Source organism: Anabas testudineus, chromosome 4, assembly GCF_900324465.2.
Source record: "Anabas testudineus chromosome 4, fAnaTes1.2, whole genome shotgun sequence".
Lineage (NCBI taxonomy): Eukaryota > Metazoa > Chordata > Actinopteri > Anabantiformes > Anabantidae > Anabas > Anabas testudineus.
This window is the reverse complement of record NC_046613.1, coordinates 18,589,675-18,609,215: the sequence shown is the minus strand read 5'-3', so window position 1 is coordinate 18,609,215 and position 19,541 is coordinate 18,589,675. Positions and strand designations below refer to the sequence as shown.

The 19,541-nt window shown below is 38.8% G+C and overlaps 1 protein-coding gene across 1 annotated transcript; it reads right to left on the bottom strand.

The window, feature by feature from the left end:
* Positions 1-491: 491 nt before the first annotated feature.
* Positions 492-19,346, bottom strand: myo1f (myosin IF). The gene is made up of 28 exons (XM_026344880.1): positions 18,926-19,346; positions 14,034-14,162; positions 12,651-12,740; positions 12,439-12,533; positions 12,235-12,322; positions 12,063-12,152; positions 11,091-11,222; positions 10,816-10,950; positions 10,236-10,368; positions 9,625-9,821; positions 9,382-9,462; positions 9,148-9,234; positions 8,899-8,985; positions 8,488-8,655; positions 8,212-8,297; positions 8,037-8,118; positions 7,834-7,940; positions 7,653-7,751; positions 7,404-7,548; positions 6,428-6,542; positions 6,175-6,344; positions 5,790-5,935; positions 3,973-4,119; positions 3,739-3,887; positions 3,578-3,640; positions 2,465-2,672; positions 1,605-1,765; positions 492-1,479 (listed from the first exon to the last, which is right to left on the bottom strand). The coding sequence occupies exons 1-28, from the start codon at positions 18,926-18,928 to the stop codon at positions 1,403-1,405; spliced, it is 3,270 nt and encodes a 1,089-aa protein (XP_026200665.1). The 5' UTR covers positions 18,929-19,346; the 3' UTR covers positions 492-1,402.
* Positions 19,347-19,541: the final 195 nt, after the last annotated feature.

Sequence of the window (19,541 nt, the reverse complement as noted above, 5' to 3'; positions counted from 1 at the left end):
GGCCCAAATACACAGAAAACCAGGTGTGTATCACCAACCATTGAGCTTTGTTTAATCCAATTACTGCAGCTCTTTAAATTAACTGTTGGCTGTCAGGACACATTGAACATGTTTTATTTGGTGCTGTGCAACCATGTATGATTCCTCAAACACTGCACCTACTTGCCCTTGACCTATTTTCCACCCAGTCACTGGTTTGTAGCTTTTTTGCCTCATCTGACTGTGAAGAACAAAATGTGACAAAAACAAAGTGCTTTTTTTAGACGCATTAATGAAATAAATCTCTCTATAATGTAGAGTTTAGTTTTACCAGTAAACCTGTAAATTTTCCTGAGGTGCTTAAGTTAAGTTCACTTCTTTGTGCATCTTTAAATTGGTGCAGGTATATACCATAAATGTGCAGTCTACTTTGCATAATGAATTACATTCAACATGATAAACATAAAAACAGGAATAATAAAAATAAATTTTGTAAACAGCTGAAAAGAAAATTTGTTCAAATCGATTTATTCACATACAAAAACAGATATTGATCAATATTATTTTTACAGAAATCAACAACAAATTAAAACAAAATCTAAAACTTGCAGAAGTAAACACATCATACAATTACTGTCATCTCCTTTTGTTTTGTTGTTCATACAAGACCTTTCATAACCACTGGTGACATAATCCAGACCAATGCAAAACCCACTGAGGTAAAAATATGAAAATATATTTGTTTCTTTTTTCATTATGGTGAAAAAATACATGAAAAAAATAGATGATCACATTGTTAGTAACATTCCACAAATAGAAAATCTAAACAAGTTCATGGTTTTGATCCATTTGAAGCAGGTTTGTTATGATGTAAATGTCAACATCATTTCAAATACAGTAACTGTTATTACTTTAGGTGGTTGACGTAATCAAGAGCAGGACTGGACGTTGCTTTGAAGAAAAAATTCAGGCAAATATAAACAGTGTAGACACCAGAAAGCGATGCAGTATTTTGTATTAGGAATATACATTTTCAGTAAAGTGACGGTTCAAAGAAAAATGAGAGGGCGTGAATGACCAACTTGTTCAGTCATTCTGAACAGGAAAATCCGGCACCATCAACAGACATGAAACTGGAGCAGTTCTTCACAGTGGATCTGCATTTAACAATCATAAATATGGTTCCTGTGCGCTGCTTGTAGAGCATGATTGTACAACAAGCTTGTACCTGCTTGAACATGTGAAATGTCAGTGAAACCTTTTGAACAACTCTGTCTCCATTATGGATAGATTGCATAGATTATGGATCTATGCAACCATGAACAATGCACAAGCAGTTTCTTTTAGCAAACAGCATGTGCTGCTTTCAACAAATACAACATATTTATTAAAAGAAGGTCCACGAGGACTGATCAAGTCCTGATCAAATCTTTTCCACATAGTTACCAGGAAAGAGACCTTCCTTTCCTCGAATCCTGCCTGTCCACCAGCCTGATGGATCTGAGGAGAGAAGCAGCAGAGACACATTAACCATCCACTCCACAACGTCAGAGGAAATAAACGTTAGAGCCTCCTGATTATTTTTGTCTGTTCACTCTCCAATTTCTCCTTTTTCATCCACACACCTTCTCTGACAAGGTCGAACACTTCATTGGCCTCAAAGCTAATCTCATCAGTGTCTTGTCCGTTGTATTGATATAATGCCCGGCAGCGAGGCCCTTGGGGTCGGGCCTGTGGTTTGGGAGCCGGAGGAGGTCGATGACTGATGCTCCGTTTCCTCTGCATCCTGTGACACAGACAAACCACCAAGGAATGAAAAAAAGATATGACAGCAACTGGAAAGGCTTGTTTAGAGTGACTGGCCACCACAGAAAACCTGCGGCATCATTGTTGTATTTTTTCCAATTTGGAAAAAAACTGTACATTTATAAATGTAACTTATGACTCAATGTTTGACCATTAATTTATTCACTTTGCTTCATACATTATATCGCAGAAAGCACAAAGTGATGATGTAATAGCTTTGTATCAACCACTGACTCAACCAATAGGAGGCTTCCTGATGTTCTGAACCATCACATCAACCATCATAATGTCATTATACACCTCGTTATGACTGCAAAGACTGCAATTATTAACTGTGTTTAGTGTTATAAATACATTTTTTTTATTGCCTCTGTGGATTTATACATACCAGTCCACTTATGAGCCAGCTGCTTTTTGGCTACCCATCTATCAAGTTGAGTTATTATCTATTCACAAAATGCTTTATTATTTATTCCTTTATTTTTGAGCGCATGTTAAAAAAAAAAGGTTTGTATTTCTTATTCTTAGTCATCTGTCTGGGCCCAGTGGGTGTTGAGCCCTGTCTCAATAGGCCCTGTCCTAACAACTCTTGAAGACTGCAGTGACTCATCAGCCTCACCCACTCATGCAGGGACTGTCCCTGCCTTATTTTCATATTTCATATAGTGATTTCTCTTACCCTGACATGCCCTGTTCAGGCACATTTAGGAAATCCATGTTCCCCTGGTTATACTGGTTGTGGGTTGGAACTCTTGGAGCCTTTTGTGAACCCAGTTTGGGCAATGCTGTGTTAGGTGGTCTGCCTTGTTTGTGTGGAGCGGAATATGTAATTTCTGCTGGTTGATTGTTATGACCTCTGGAAAACTTGGCTCCTCCATTCTGGTGTGCTGAGGTAAGACAAAGTGGGAAAAAGTAGTAAAATAAGCCAACGTTCTCAAGATAGTTAAGCATTTCTGTTGGTAAAAATACAAGTGCAAAAATACTACTTTTGCTTAAAGCCTCAGTGTTATGTAGTGAGTGTGGGATGATTACTGCTGGGAGAAGTATTCAAATATTTTACTAGAATTTTAATTAGTGAATTTGTGGTAAAAGATACTCCCCTCATATAACTCCCATTGATAACTTTCTGCAGTAATGAACTAAATGGCACTGTGGTTGACAGCAACCAGTGGTTTGGGGGTAGTAGCACCAGGTAGAGAGATGGATTGTCTATTTTCAAATCAGTAGAAAGCTTAGTTTTGGTTTTTGAATCGATTTAATTTTTGAGCAGGTGCTCAGAAAGTTGAAACAGCTTGCTTCTGTACACTTGCTTGTGCTCTTGTAAAATATTAATCCATGAGGAATATCTTAATGACTAACATCAATCCTCTGGGACCTTGATTTAAATTCTAACAGAGAGATATGATATCTGGAGAAGGCCTGTTTTATGGTGTGTCGGTACAAGATCTTATAATCAGCATTTATTGAAAGTTGAAATAATAAATAATACTGTAATAATAATAATAATAATAATAATAATAATAATAATAATAATAATAATAATAATAATAATAATAATAATAATGTAAAGAATAACCAGCAGTGGGCCTAATGCTAATCCTTGAGGGACACATTTGTCAACCTTTTGTATTAAAACTAATGAAGAAGCACAAAGAGTAAAGTACCTGAAACTGTATTCATATATAATACTTGATACTAAAGCCGGCTATATGTACTACTTACCATTGGTTTGAATATTTCATTATAATATTATGTTAATATTTTATATATGATATTAATGAAAACAACTTACCTCTATTGGGTACATGATTTCTTCCTCCTCCGTGGTACTGGGGAGCACTCTTCCTTGTTGGCTCTGATAACAGTCAATCAGTCATAACAACATTTAAAATAATCTATTCTATAGTTTTTCAAAGTGTTTTGAAATTTGTCTTCATATTTCATTTCACTTACTAGAAGATTTGGGTAAACCGTCTCCTACTGTAATGGTGAGGGTCTTCCCTCCAGGTTTAAGCTGGGCCAGGTCTCCTTGCCCCCTCTGGAACACCACAACTCTGCTGCTACCTCCTCCCCAGCCCTCCTTCTTCACTCTAAACTCTAGTCTGAGTCCAAAAAAAGTGTTTTAGTGAACGTGTGTGTGGGGTTTTTTTTTATGCAGACACGGTTTAGGTGTTTTTATTCCTTTACCTGTCGTTGAAGCAGATGGACAGTTTTTTCTTCGTTATCTCCTCGTAGCGTTTAGAGAGCAGGCTGAGAAACTCTGTCTTAAAGTTGGACTCCAACAAACTGTCATACTGGGCTTCATGCAGGATGAAGAAATCATCCTGTCTTGTACTGAAGAAAATAAGTGTGATATGAGCCTCTGAAGCAGGACTGATTTAAAAAGCAAAATGAACACAATTATGAGCAGCTTTACTAACAAATGAACATCACTAGACCTACTACAGTTCGCCTATCGCCCCCGGGTTGGAGTAGATGATGCTATTGTCTACCTGCTTCAGCGAGCTCTCTCCCACCTGGACAAGGCAAACAGCACTGTGAGGATCAAGTTCTTTGATTTCTCCAGTGCCTTTAACACCATCCAGCCTGTCCTGCTGAGAGAGAAGCTCCTAAAGATGCAGGTAGACTCCTCCACAGCCTCCTGGATCACTGACTACCTGACAGACAGACCACAGTTTGTACGACTGCAGGGATGTGAGTCTGAGCGGGTGGTCAGCAGCACAGGAACACCTCAGGGGACTGTCCTCTCACCTTTCCTCTTCACCCTGTACACCTCAGACTTTCAGTACAGCACTGAGTCCTGCCATCTGCAGAAGTTCTCAGGTGACTCTGCAGTGGTTGGGTGTATCAGCGGTGGGGAGGAGACCGAGTACAGAGGTCTGGTGGACAGCTTTGTGAAGTGGTGTGGGAACAATCATCTCACCTTGAATGTAAGCAAGACCAAGGAGATGGTTGTGGACTTTATGGAGAGGTACAAATACCTGGGAGTTCACCTGGACAACAGATTGGACTGGAAGTTCAACACAGAGTACTGTATACAGGAAGGGACAGAGTAGACTCTACTTCCTGTGGAAGCTCAGGTCCTTTAATGTGTGCAACAAGATGGTGCAGATCTTTTACCAGTCTGTTGTAGCCAGTGCGATATTCTTTGCTGTCGTCTGCTGGGGCAGCAGCATCAGAGCCAGCAACACTAAGAAACTGAATAAACTGATCGGGAAAGCTGGCTCTGTGCTGGGGGCTTCTCTGGAACCTTTAGAGCAGGTGGTGGAGAGGAGGATGCTGCACAAACTGCTGAGCATCATGGAGAACAGCTCACGTCCTCTCCACAGCCAGATTATGTTACTCAATGTTCAAATGTTTTTCTGTGTAATGGCGGCTGCAACACCAAAATCTCCCCTTGGGGATCAGTTGATTATATAATATAATCAGTTATATTATAACTGATTATATATGCATACCTATTAATTTGGGTACTTGCATGTATTCACAGCTGTTTATATTCAATTACAAGAACTGATATGATTCAGAATACACTCAAGTATAGCATTAATAACATACAGTAAAGTTAATAAAATTGTCAGAAAAAATGCAGCAATGTAAATTGGGCAAGACTGGTTTTAACTGAGTTATTATTAGTCTGAGCTAGTAAAGTTTGGTTATTTCAGTAAAAACCTCATTGGGGATTTCACAGTGGATCATGGTGTGCACATTTACATAGGTTTTCATGTTTAATAAATGACATAACAAGTTCAGTGTCTTGTCCAGGGACTGACCGTAGAGTCGATGACTGACCACTCTAACCTCTGAGTCACTACTGCCCTATTTCATTATTCTCCTTTTAGTAAAATTAAAGGATTTACTATATTTAGTCCTGCTGCAGCAGCAGCTTCTCACACAGTGGTTAGTGATATCAAAACAGCATGCTAGTTCTTGTATTTTCCACCACAGCATCAACCACAAATGTTGCCAGGTTTAGTACAATCTCTTGTAAACTAGAGACCTACCTGAGAGAGACACCATTAATGCTGAGGAACTCCATTTTCCGTTTCAGCACTTCCTTTATCTGTCCTTTCTCTGGTCCTTTCTTCACCTTTTCCCGACCAACTAGATAGATGCCCTTCGGGGTCAAGATCAGATCTCTCTTGATGGACTAGGGAGCGAGAAAAAAGGAAGTGAGTGCTGTGAGAAAGGAGAAGAAGAGTGGGCGTCTTTGAGGAAGCGGTGTGCTGTAAACGTCATGTCAAATCTACATAGCACAAGTTTACTCACTACAAATTTAAAGAGGAAAGGGTCTAGATGAATTTGTCATCTATTATCTCTACCATCACTTACACTCTTGTTTAAAAAAACTTTTGCAGTACAATAGCACAGTGCTTTAAAAAGCTTTACCTTGAACCTGCGGTCAAACTTGTTCACTGAATCAGCAAAGTCAACACGCTCCCTCTTGGCCAGAAACTGTCGCAGCTCAGGCCTCTGCTCCAAACCGAGGTAGTCGCCAACAAAGTTCCTGTTGATGCTGTTCTTCCTCCGCTCCTTGGAGTTGTACAGTATGTCTGAGGCTGGACGACACACACATGGACATAATGTTAGAGCTGTCAGTATTAGGTAGGAACAGGATGGAGGCATATTGTCCTTTACTTACCTTCCTCTCTCATCTGCTCATACTTCTTTCTGGCAATGTATCTCCTCCAGGCTTTCTGGATAATCCTTGCAAAAGTGTCAAATTTCCTTTCCCTCATCTCCTCAAGTAGAAACAGCTGAACAGCGTATACCATGTGGAAGGAATACACATGAATCATTTTATATCTATATATCTGTATATCTATATATGTACATATATATATCATGGTATTCCAGTTTCTGTTATTGTCTCAAATATCTGTCTTAGCTTTATGTAATTTAAACTGCTTTAAATTGTGACATTACTAGTAAGAGGTGTAAAAGGTTCTTGTTTTCCTTATTTAGGCTGCTGAATGGACACTTGGGGGCAGCACAATCAAGGTATGAACACACATCACCAGTTATTAAGTAGCATTTAAAGTAAACATTTTCTTATGTACGCAGCATTAGCTTTCATTTGGAGTGATCTTAGTGTACATTCAGTCAAAGTCCAATTTTTAGTGTAATTTTAGTTCTGTTTTTGGTCTTTTTAGCTGTTAAAAGCCTTATTTTGTGTACCAGCTAACTGATGTCTGCAGTGTACAGTACGTTACCACCTTTTGACCACTTTTTGACAAACAACATCTGACTGCCGTGACTAAAAACAGGGAAGCTGTGGGCTGAACAGTTAAATGGTGAGCTGACACTCGCTATAGAGCTCCACAAAACTAAGAAGTTGCAGATATATAATAAGCGACTCCTTTCACTTTATGCATTAAATGATTCACCAAGTAAACATTATAAGAAAAATAGCCCCTATCAATGCTGCAGTGATATGTAGTTTATGAAAAAATAATTATTGCTGATGTTTTAAAGCTGTGACGGTTTTTGAGGGGGGAGCTGAACTGCATCATCCACTCTTGAGGAGTTTTATCTTTGTCAATTTATTGTAGTAAGTTGTTAAAGATATATAAGGTATTTACATCTGAATGTACAATATCAATGTATCAGTTTGTTACCGATTCAGGGTTCTTGACGAAAACTTTGGAGCGTCCCATCTGGTACTGGTCGTTGTCCATATTGACAGAACGGAGGAGGTGAAGGACCCCTTGCTGCTCCGGACCTCTCCAGCATGGCCACGTCTCTGAGGTCAGAATGGCGTACCTGGATGGTGCACACATAGATGTTTGAAACATGTATAAACAAGTATATATATATATACAGCATTAGAAGAAGTACATCAAGAAAATGTGCAGGATTAACCTCACCTCATTAGAAACTTATTGAAGACTCTGCGGTACGCAAATCCAGCTCTTCTTACACGTATGTTTTCCCGCAGTCCTAGATATTCAACCTGATGCCTAACCCTAAAAACATGGAGCACCACCATTCATGAACATGTGTTTACAACATGTGTGAGTGTTACTGTGTCACAAGGAGGATGCTGACCTGCTCTCCTCCCAGTCTTTAGGTCGTTTTGTCTCATTGGGTTTGATGCAGCGGATGTAGTGAGGCGTGCACTTCATCAGGGTGTTCACCAGATCATTAGCTTGTTTCTGTTGGAAATAGTAATATTAAAGTATAATAAACCCAAACCACCTTTCACTCTTCCTTGTGTGTGTGTGTGTGTGTGCAGTAGAATAAACTCTCACCTTGATCTTGGAGCTAGCTGTGGTGGGTCTCCCTTTCTTATCTGTGTTGAGGTTTTCAGGGAACAAGCCACGGATGAAGGTACTGGAGAGACAAATTCAGGAGAAATGTTTTTCACTACATTTCTGTACTAAGTATACTATTAATTTAAACACCAGGCAAATGCTGAAGACTTACTAGTCACTGCTTTGCATGAGCTCAATGAGGTCAGGGAAAAGCACGTCTCTGTTTCTCTCACAGAAGCCGTTAATATCATATGAAACCTGAAACAACACCAGCCTCAATTGTACATTATGTATGTTTGCACCTTATAAGATGCTGTGGATGAAAGCCAAATGACTAAATGTATGCTATTAAGAATTACAGGCACCAACACTCTGCCAAAACGTATAAAATACATAGGGTAGCATTTCTGCTACAGCATTGTTAGCTTGACTGATTTCAGGTTCCTACTTTGCCAGCATAGTGATGTATGACAAAGCCAGAGTTCCAGTTGTTGAAATGTTCATGCGTTCCCACAGCGGCCTGCAGTTTCTGCAGCAGCGTGCCGTCTGCACCCTCTCCTTTGGCATGCATGGTGGCACACACATCATCCAGCACGCTCATTATACCAGGAGGGTTCTGCAAGGAGAAGAAGGCCAATAAAACATCACCCATCATAAGTGATGCTACTGTGACAACATAACACCTTGCATCAAGTGTCTCTTTATTTTTTTCACTGCTTTAATTATATTAAGCAGAATATGCAGAAAGGTAATTTTAGGTGAAGTACAACCGTTTCATTTTATGAATCTTTTCAGACTGATTTATTTAAACATGTTATTTTTTGGTTTCATGATTTAGGTGACACAGTTTTGATCTTACCAGTTTATTCTCAATGAGGTCACACACAATTTTGTTGTTGAAGTACTCGATGGGTGTCCACTTGATGCCCTCCTGAACATACTCTTCCTGGGATAAAAGAGAAAGAAAAGAGCTCAAGTGAAACCATATTTAAACAAGTTATAAGACAGGTGGTTTTAAAATATTCCCAATTCTCTCACTCTAGAGATTTACTCTTTGCCTCTAGCAAAGAAAGAAAACAATTCAAGAGATAAATGCACTGTGATCTACCTGCTCGGCCTTTAGAGTGAGTTCAATAAAAATCTGCTGCAGTTTCTCATTGACAAAGTTGATGCAGAACTGCTCAAAGCCATTTTTCTGCAGAGAAAAATACAGTTCAGTCAATGTTACATTATGACCAGAGTAAAACAAACACTGCAGTGAGCACCATCTGTGGAGCTAACATCTGTTATTGTAGTGTCTGTCTATAAATATTATGTATCTGTAAGTTGTAAGTGGACTAACCTTGAATATCTCAAAGCCATAAATGTCAAGTACTCCGATACTAAATTCTTCATATGGTTTTTGGATGGCTTTATTTATGGCCTGGAGAAGATAAAGTGAGTGAGAACAGAAGAGAAACTATAAAATAAAATACAAATGCATTCATCTCAATTTGTGTATCATGTATCAGATATGAATAATTTCACTTCCAGGAAGTTTTATTTTATCTGTTTTTGTTGTTGCTGCATTTTAAAGTCTTCCTACCTCCACCAGGTAGTCAAAGAGTCGCGCATAGAGCGCTTTGGCCAAGGCGTCTCGTGTGTAGGTGGCCTGCTCCTGGTTTAGGGTCACGTCAATGGTCTCAGACTTCCCTCCCCACTTTGAATCCATCTTCCTGCTGGTCAGCTTCTCCTGCAGACGGTTGGGGTCAATGCCCAGCAGATAGGCAGGGAAGGCAAGTACTGGAGCAAAGACAGGCACTCTTAAATGTACCAGAAAGTGAACACACTTCCCTAAAAACATCTCTTTGCACTGTAAATGTGTACATAATTGAGGAGTTTTGAAATAGCACTCATTTACTTATTTTTGGCAATGAGTGTGGGATAGTACAATTGCCACCCTGGATGTAAGCACCAATTATCTGGTGAGCAGGGACTCATTCAGAAGCAACCACAGGAGATGATAAACAAGGTAGTGATGATTCTTTCAATTAGCAGAGTGTCTGCCACAGGACTGTTTGAGTCATGATGTGCTCTATTTTAACCATATCCCTTGAGTAACAGCCAATTAAAGATGGTAGGAATGTGTCTGCTGTGTGCATGGGTGAGCATGTATCTAGGTGTGAGAAGGTGTATCAAGGTGTGTGTTTTACTCACAATCTGTGCTTTCCACCTGCCCATAGTTTCCTGCCTCAATGAAGCTGATGTTTCCCAGGTGGAGGATACCTGCGACAATCTGCAGTACCTGAGTCTGGATGTCACCAGAGATCCCGATTACCTGCATGGCTTCCTGTAGAACAACATAAAAGCAGTGAGCGAGGACAAATATCAATTTGTCAAACCTTTTTTGCACTGGAGGACAGAAAACATGTTGATTCTACTATTTAAGAAAAGTTAAATTTAAGTTTCAGCAGATTAATCAGCTGATTGGTCTGTGTTTAATGAAACTATTACACATACTGTGCCCACATTTTTGGTGTGTGACCTGTAAAGCACTGTAATCTCTGGTCACAACTATCTGTCAGCGTCAAAGGTTGACTAAAGATAATTAAAATAGTAATTCACAGCTGACTTCTTTAGAAGGTCACTTGACCACCAGGCCGAGGCCACAAATGTTACGCATACATTGAAGAGGAAATGAGCTTACAAGGCCAACAGTGTGCCCTGAATTTATTTTTATTGTATTACAAAAATAAGTAAAAATTGTCACTGTTAATTTCCTCCAGCAGATATGTACCATAGTCTCTTGGTAATCTTTGCTGTCATTGGTCCCATCCACCTTATACGTTCCAGACTGGTTGAGGTAGTAGTAGTAGTCTGGGGTCATGATGCCCAGGGCTTCTTTCTGCTGAGCGTTGGCACCCTCTATCATCTGGAAGACATCAGCGCAGGTAGAGCACAACTTAAACATCAACCTCAAAGCAGTGAGCAACAAAATGTGGCAGAATTTTCTCCTAACAGTGGTGCTGTGCATGTAAAATCTTTCAGTTTATCTGATGTGTGACCTCCAACCTGGTAGTAAATGTGGAAGTTCCTCTCGTTCTCATTCTGGCTCACCACCCTCGACTTCTCTAGCAGGAAGTTTGATATTTTGCCACCGTCTGGTTCGCCTCCTCTGCTGAACTGAATCTCAAAGTATTTCCCCTGGTAAATGCGAAATCAGAGTTGATAAGTATAGGGGAAAGAAACTATTTCCCCCAATTGTGCACTCATCCTGACACAAGCATTGTATTAAACAATGGAAAACAACAAGTGAATAATTATACGTCCAACCTTTGTTTCATAATTGAGTAATATAATTTCATATTGAGTAATAAATATTGCTTAATTCTTTTACAGAGGAGGAGACAATGCTCAAGCAATGCAGCAGATTTTCAGATGTGAAACTGTGACATACATGTTTGCACATCCACATGGGCAGGAAACTGTCTGCACACATTGTCCTAAACTGACCCATGCACAAGAGCTGTTGCGTTGCATTGGGGTGCTTTACAAATTGATTTCTTGCAATAGTTTTGCACACATACAGAATGATGTGGTTTATAGGTGTGAATTAGATCATCAAGACCTCACTTGCAAGTGACGACTCAGGATGAAATTGTGAGAATAACATGTTCTAATTATGTATCTAATTCCCATTACATATTATTTATCTGCAGTTATTTTTATAATCTAGTTAAAACACAAAGTAAAAGCTGAGGCTGCCATTAATTTTGAAGGTAAAACTGAGATATTGATATGATGCTTGTACTTAATGCAGTTAAAGGGGATCAAAAACATTATTACAAGTCATGTATGACTGTACTGATTCATCACCCAGCAACCACACATGCATTTAACACATATGGCAAAGGGTCAAATGACTGTCCTCATGAGTAAAAACTGTAACAGTAACAAAGAGTACTTTACGAAAATCTGCCCCAGCCGCTCCTTCAACTTGACAGTCAGCATCAGTAGCTTGTGTTAGATAAAGATCTTACTCACAAAACGACTGGAGTTGTTGTTGCGGACGGTCTTGGCATTACCAAAGGCTTCCAGCAGAGGATTTGACTGGAGGATGATGTCTTTTACATGCTGAGACACACAGTAACACAGTGTCACACACAGCAGAAATACCTACAGTACATACCACGTTACATAAGTTGTCTCTCTTTACCTGCACTTTCGATCCTCCTCCAGATACTTTGGAAATGTAGCCCATAATGTATTTGGCAGCCACCGTCTTTCCTGCACCACTTTCACCACTACCACAGGGCAACACAATATTACATAAATTAAAGCAGTATGCAAAAACAAAAAACAAAATATGTAAGACACAAAATAAAAGCACAGAAAAGAAAAACAGGTCTGTGGCAATCACCTGATGATGACGCACTGATTCTCTCCGTCAATCATCATGTTTCTGTACATGTTATCAGTTAAGGCATAGATGTGAGGTGGATTCTCATACTGGGCCTTAAAGACAAGAGAAGTAAAGACAAAGAGTGGTTAGTTCAGGTTGGTGGAATATCTGCACCTCTACACCACAAATGAACAGGATTTGTCAAAGAAAGTCTGGAGAATTTTACTTACGGCTCCTTGATAAAGTTCGATTTCTCTGTCAGTGAAATAGGGCATCTGTTTGAACGGGTTTACTGATATCAACACAGGTCCGATGTAGGTCTGAGCAGGGTAGTTGAGGAACATAATGGAAAAACAACTGTACCATTCACCTCTCAAACATATATTGTATCTAAAGCTGTGCTAACGCTGTCAAACATCTCTATTAAACCTGCTTTTGGGTGGGAGTTCAAACGTCTACATCCTCTCTGATCTTTCAATCAAGGTCAAAGATATATATCTTCTATCTTTTTATATTAAATATCATGACAACTCGCCCAGGATGTGTTAAAATATTTCAGTCTGACGTTGCATTTCAACCTATTTTGGTGTTGGTCACTCTGGAGTGTGAGTCGTGGGGGAAACACTGATCTAACATGACCTAAGTATTTCCTAAGAAGCTTTATATTACAGTCTTGACGCTGTCGAGCTAATGTATTTCCTTATTCTGATGAAAGAATGACCTAAAAACAAGTCAAAGCATGCAATGTCAGCGGAAGAGTAAAACTAACCACTTCATACGTTTACAGATTACAACTAAACACAAATGCAAATGAAATAAAACACATATTTAAATAATGTTTAGATAACATAAAGACACATGCACAAATCTGTGGAGAGACAATCTGCTGTTTTTTTTCACTAGTTTTCTGCAGGAATACACGGCTGCTCTCTTTATGAAGTCTCACAATCTGGTCTCTTAATTGTTCTTGAAATTCCTTACTGTAGGAAGCGGTGCTGCATTAGACACAACCACGTCCAAAATCGAAAGAGTTGTGATGTTTATAGGTTATTTTATATCCTATTTTACTTTGGAGACTCTCGTTTTTAATGATAAATAAGATTCACTACACAACTTAGAAGTGATATGACTTTACTAGACGATAACTTTGTGCATACAAAACGTAGTATAGCAGTCTCTTTAAGGCAACATTAGTAATTGTCATTAGTAATGATTTATAATAACACCTAATAAAGACATTTTCCAATTTCTCCTAATTCCCTGTGGCTTTTTGTCACAGTGTAGTCTAACTCAAGGTGACGTCAAGTAGCAGATTTGATTTCTCCACACACTCTAAATATGGGTTGGAAGTTCAGCTGTGCTCTCAGAAGACGGAAGTGAGCTGTTGAGTCAAACTGCGAATGCAGAAGAGGAAGAGTGAAATCTTTGCATAAATGCCCATATATGTTTACAATGGTTATATGACTGTATATTCATAGTTTGGTCATCACCTAACTTTTGTAACAAGTATTTTGAAGTGTGCTCAGTTGCTTTGTTAATTTATCTGAACACTCAATGTTTGCGCTCGACCATTGCAGCAGTAAATCATCCTGTTCATTTAGTCTGTAGGATACAAATATGTAGTCGTCCATGTATCTTTTCTTGAGGTTGTCCACGATGGCATCTTCGGTGATCTTGGACAGCAGGACCATGTCGTCCACTCCGCTTTGTTTAACATTTTGACTCTGCCAGTGGTATTTCGCCTGAATCCAGAGGGCAAAGACAGAAGACATTAATTTGGAAATGAAGATGAAAGGCAGTTTTCACCCGTGATCGGTGTTTGTTGACAGCTTAACCTGTTTCAAGTTCAATAACTGCTCTTTCTTACAGTCGATTAAAGGGTCTCTCTACTGATTTTACACAAATTGTTTGCGTAAGTCGTGTGTTACAAACACATAAAAATGGCCTGGAGTTTGACCTACATTTTAGACTAAAGGTACGTACTGTATATATCAGACTGTGTTGGTTTCATTTTGGTGATTTTCAGAAGATGAAACAAAGTAAGTCAAATAAAATAAAAGAAAGAAGAGGAAACTGATGAAGGGAAGAAACTAAATTAAAACAACACTTAACAAAGACAGAATAAAGCTAATAAAAGAAAAGAACATCAAGAGAAGAAGTGAAAAACAGACAAAGGAGACAAAGAAAAATAAGGAACACAAAGACATTGCTTAGATGGGGGTGTATCTACTGATGCAGATAAATGACAAGTAAAATGTGTTTTAAAAACGTAACGCGCTGTGGTTGTCATTACAGGAAGCTAAGGGCTGGTTGCCTGGCAACCGGACATAAATGAGGTGAGCTCATTCTCTAATTTGGACATTTTAGAGAAGCAACACCACCAGCTCTTTAATCTTCCTGACCATATAGAGCGTCTGATCATCAATAACACGGTGATGAAACAGCAACAACTGCGTTAACTTAATGGTTGTTATTTTGTTAAAATGGCTCCTGTACTTTGTGATTCAGAAATGCTTCCTATAATCACACAGACCACGGTTTTCTCTTTTAAATTACTATCAACGCCTTCTTAAGGCCTTGAGGTGAGCTCATCCCCTGCATCTTGGTTATCCCGAAAAGATGCTGAAGTGTTTGATGTGTGAACTCTAGAAGGTCTTATCGTTGGCATGGTGGTTGGGCTGTGGTCTGGGGCTTCTACCTACATTTACTTCTTCAAGGTTTGCTTCACATCCTCTGCATCTCAGAACAACATCACCAATGAAGGTGGTGCAAGTCAAAATAAACCTTTTAACATCTGTTTTAGTTCTGCACAGGTGATGGACAGTTGTCTTTACTATCTAAAGACTAAGTCCCATCCCGACTACCTAGAAATCTGCAGCACTCGATTAGTATAGAACACTTCCTAACTTCCAGGAAAATGTGCTGCCATTTAATTTCCAGGAAAAACGTAACTTGATACTAATTATAATGAAAATGGATTTTTGAATACATACTGTGCCACCCAGTCTCAATTTATTTCATGTATTTGTAAGTTTGTCACTGTAGAAAAGGTGTAAATATGGAGTCTGTTTTATTTCTTTAATATGAATCAACATTCATAATAAACACCATGATTATCTACTAATCATTAAGCACATCAATGTAAAGCAGCATCAAGGACAATACTTACAAGTGTTTCTACAAAACTCATAAGTAAAACTAGCTTTTAAACCAAATAGTAAACAACACTAACAAACAACAACCCAAACAACCCAAGTTAAACTTTATAATGACTCACAAACTTGTTTAATCGATTCCTATAGAAAACAGCAAATGTTTATGTTTGAGAGGTAGGTAGTGTCACAAATGTTCTGTCTATCACCTAATGAAGTCAGCTTAAGAGTGCTGTCTGGTTTCTGTGTGTCTGAAATAATCAAATTTCCATAACACCTTGGGTTTAGTGACATGTTCTGTTGCATATAACATATGCTGTATGTAATACTGGTCAAAGTATATTTAATAGATGGTGTCAGTCTGTGACAGTTTTGATTTCCAAGTTGAAATATCCTAAAGGGGAAATTCATATGAATGTAATGTCAAAGCTAATAAAAACTGTTGAAAGCTGTTGAAATGTTTTTGTAATCAGTATTTACACGATGTGGGTAAAACATAGAGCACATTTAGTTCACAGACATCTTGTCTCATGTCAAAACCAAAACCAAGAGTGTATTAGTACATCTCTCAACACTGTCTGACTTTGGCCATTTCCTAAAACAACTTGGTAGTGTAGTTTTTAGCAGCATTTACTATAAAAGGAGCTAATACTGCATCTATTGGGGACTATTTACAGCTGTGAATTCATGTACAGTTGTGGTTTTCCAGTCTAAAAACATACATGTTGTTTGACCTCCACAGTAGCAGGGCTGCAGCGTTATCACTGGTTTTATCTCCATATTAAGTACATACTGTGTTTTTCTAGGAACAAGTTTTTACAGTTTTACACAATAACTACTTGATCATGGTTAAGATGAATACTTAATGGGGGTTATGGAGATATTTGATGTTATGGCAACAATAATAAACAAACAATAAACAATTACTGGTTTGGAACATCTAGTGTTTTGTCATCCACCCCATCCAACCCCACCTCTGCAGACTTTGCTGCTGTTTATACCACGTTATCTAACTTTCTATTGCTCCTGTCCTGCATAATTACCGAGGCTAATGGAGGTCACCTGACAATAAAGCTGTGGATTGTAATAACCTGCTTGTACAGACAACTTTGTTTATCAGAGGAAGGACAGTGTTATGACAGCAGGGTTGAGTCCTTTAAGTTTTGTTGCTTTAAAAATGCTTTGAAATCTCCTCTACTGACTCAAAGTGTGACACATTAACACTTTTTCAACTCAACTGTAAGGTGTGAATTACTTAATTTTATATTACTTGTCATGTCTTTTTTTCCTTTTATACAAACGTGATAAATTCTCTGTTCAATTCTCAGGGATCGCGTTTACCTACTCAGATAAACACGTCACCACGACAGGGCTGAATATCAAAACAAGTTAGCATCTTCTCAAATCACGCCAGGAAGTCATTTGAACATTTGAACATGTATTTTTGAGGGAGAAACTTGCAGTAGGAAATTCAACTTGTGACAGTGACAGACTTTAAGGCCATTGAAAACTCTGTGGTGAAAAAAACCCCTATATTCTTAGCACGATTCAGCTTCCTCCACACTGACAACATTGTGTAACTTGTACTTTTTGGCCCATTTAAACTGTTCTACATGTGTTTTGATAGGGTAACTGTGTATTTTCCTTCCAATTCCTCAAATGGATTTTGCCCTGAATAAATAAAGGCTAAATGCATCAATCAGAAAAGGAAGTTTGCCGTGAGCTTGTGCTTGTGATTTTATTGCATTATTAGTCTTAAATTATTTGTCTTTTGTGCATTTTGTCATCGAGTTCTGTGCGTTTTAAGACATTCCAAATTACTTGAGGCTATAAATATTGTTTATAGTTGTGTCCTATCTATTGTTTCTATGCAAATAAACCTAAAAAAATAGCAACTAAATGGCCCTCGAAGTAAGTTTGTCTTGTCATTAAAACTGTGTAATCAAAACCAAAAATGTTTAGGAGCAAATTGTTACACAAGTTTCTTCTACTGCAGGTATTTAAACTGGAAGTGGAGTGAACGGTTGCATTTCTGGTAAATGTAACTTCTGCTTACGGACGTTTTGTTTGCAATGCTTGAATGATTAAGAAAAAACTTCACAATATCTGCAATCAATACATCAATATGACCTTTTTATTCAAAAACCTCTTTCTACTCTTTAGACTGAATAGTTACTAGAGAGATGCTGCTGTTGAGCTAAAATGCAAATGATGAAACCATTGAGAACCACAGTCAAAATGCCAGTCATTTCTCTTGTATTGTGGTTTAGGCAGAACACATGTCAAAACCATGCTGCATACAACTTAAACCTTTACTGCTGTGAGTGATACGTTAACACCCTTCACACTCCTGTGTACTACAGTCACTCCATATCAGACAATCTGATACTGAAAGCAGCATCCTGTCAACTTTGTCTGACCATGTGTTTGCCTTAATCTTACTTTTAACTCTTATTTTGAAAGGATAAAAGCTACATGACTGTGATGATATCGATTCTACCGGTTTAAGACACATTTACAGGCTTTTCAAGACTTAAACAAGAAAAATAACTCCTGTGTGCAGCAGACCGTGTGATTTTGGATGTGTGGGGACCCTTCTGAGTTTGGGGAGGAAGTGCTGTGACTGAAGCTACAAGCCTCCATGTAGTCCACTTCCCCCTCTCACACCTCATCGACGCCTTGTGAAACCCTCTAAACTTTGTACATGTTGCTGGTTCTCTTCCTGCAACTGGCTGTATGTCTTTTTGAAAGCCCCCCGGAGTGAAAAGCACAAATCTTTTCCACTAAGATTGCAGTACTTTTCAATTCATTCAAGGTATGTTCAAATAAGTGCTGTTTAATAGTTATTTTAGCATGGACAACACATTTCAGGTGAATTTCCTCTTCTGGGTAGACTGTACACCTGTGTCTTCTGATTGTCACGAGTCAAAATCCTCAGTTAAAAAAAAAAAAAAGCTCCCAAATCAAACTACATAACAGTGTAATCAATGTATTTTGCTCACCTATGATGGTCTCAAAGAAAGGACTTGTTCTGAAAAAGGGGAAACTCACTGTGCTGCTGTGAAGAAGCTGCATTTCCCTGAAGTAATGGCCTTTTTCAAACATGCCATCACACGAAACATTCTCATTTTGCTTATAAGAAGGAAGCTACTGCACGAAAGTGAGCTCTTATCACATTTGCAGCTAGACAACTGTCTTCAAAAGCTGTTTTTGTCAAAAACAGCAGTGACTTTTTATAAACAATGCGATTGAGAACACTTTGCCAGTCAGACGAAAGATGCACTAAACTTAGTATAGGGAGGGTGCACACATGTTACAGCTGTTTAAAGAAAGAATCAAGGTGTATACGTTACCATTGTTCCAAAGGGTCTTTCCTCGTTACTTGTCCACTGTCCACAAAGATTGTTTTTGTGTATATGTGTCGTTAAAATCCACAGGTCGACCTCCTCACACTGTGGCCATCACAAAGCCGACCAGTCAGCGCTAACAGCAACCAACAGTCTACAAGATATCCAGTGCAAAACTGAAAAAGTACTTCCTCATCCTCCCTCAGACAGTGTGTGAAACAAGAACTGCTCTAAGGTAATACACACACACTCACACACACACTGATGCACAGACTCACATAGTTACTGCCGCTACTTCTGTATTTCAGTCATCAAAGTCATCACACAGAAGGAATAATGACGGATGACGGATGTATTTGTGTCAGCAAGTCTAAAGGTTAACAGTGCAATTAGTGCAATTAATACTCAAATACAGCATACGAGTGTTGATGGCAATAACAACTGCAAAGTGTTAATTATCTTCAATCTGTTGCCAAATGATGGTGTTTCAGTTGAGCTACCGGCTCCACCCAGGCTGTGGTTACTTCACCGTGTTTGTGTCATCCGAGCGGCTGCTGCTCCCAACGCCCATAATAACTGATGCAAGTTCACACAGAGGGTGCACCTGACAGAAGTGTGTATG

Coding starts and splice junctions, on each gene's coding strand:
- myo1f (XM_026344880.1), bottom strand. Junction 11,223..12,062: donor ACAACAACTCCAGTCGTTTT/GTGAGTAAGATC, acceptor CGCATTTACCAG/GGGAAATACTTTGAGATTCA. Junction 7,941..8,036: donor CAGCTAGCTCCAAGATCAAG/GTGAGAGTTTAT, acceptor TATTTCCAACAG/AAACAAGCTAATGATCTGGT.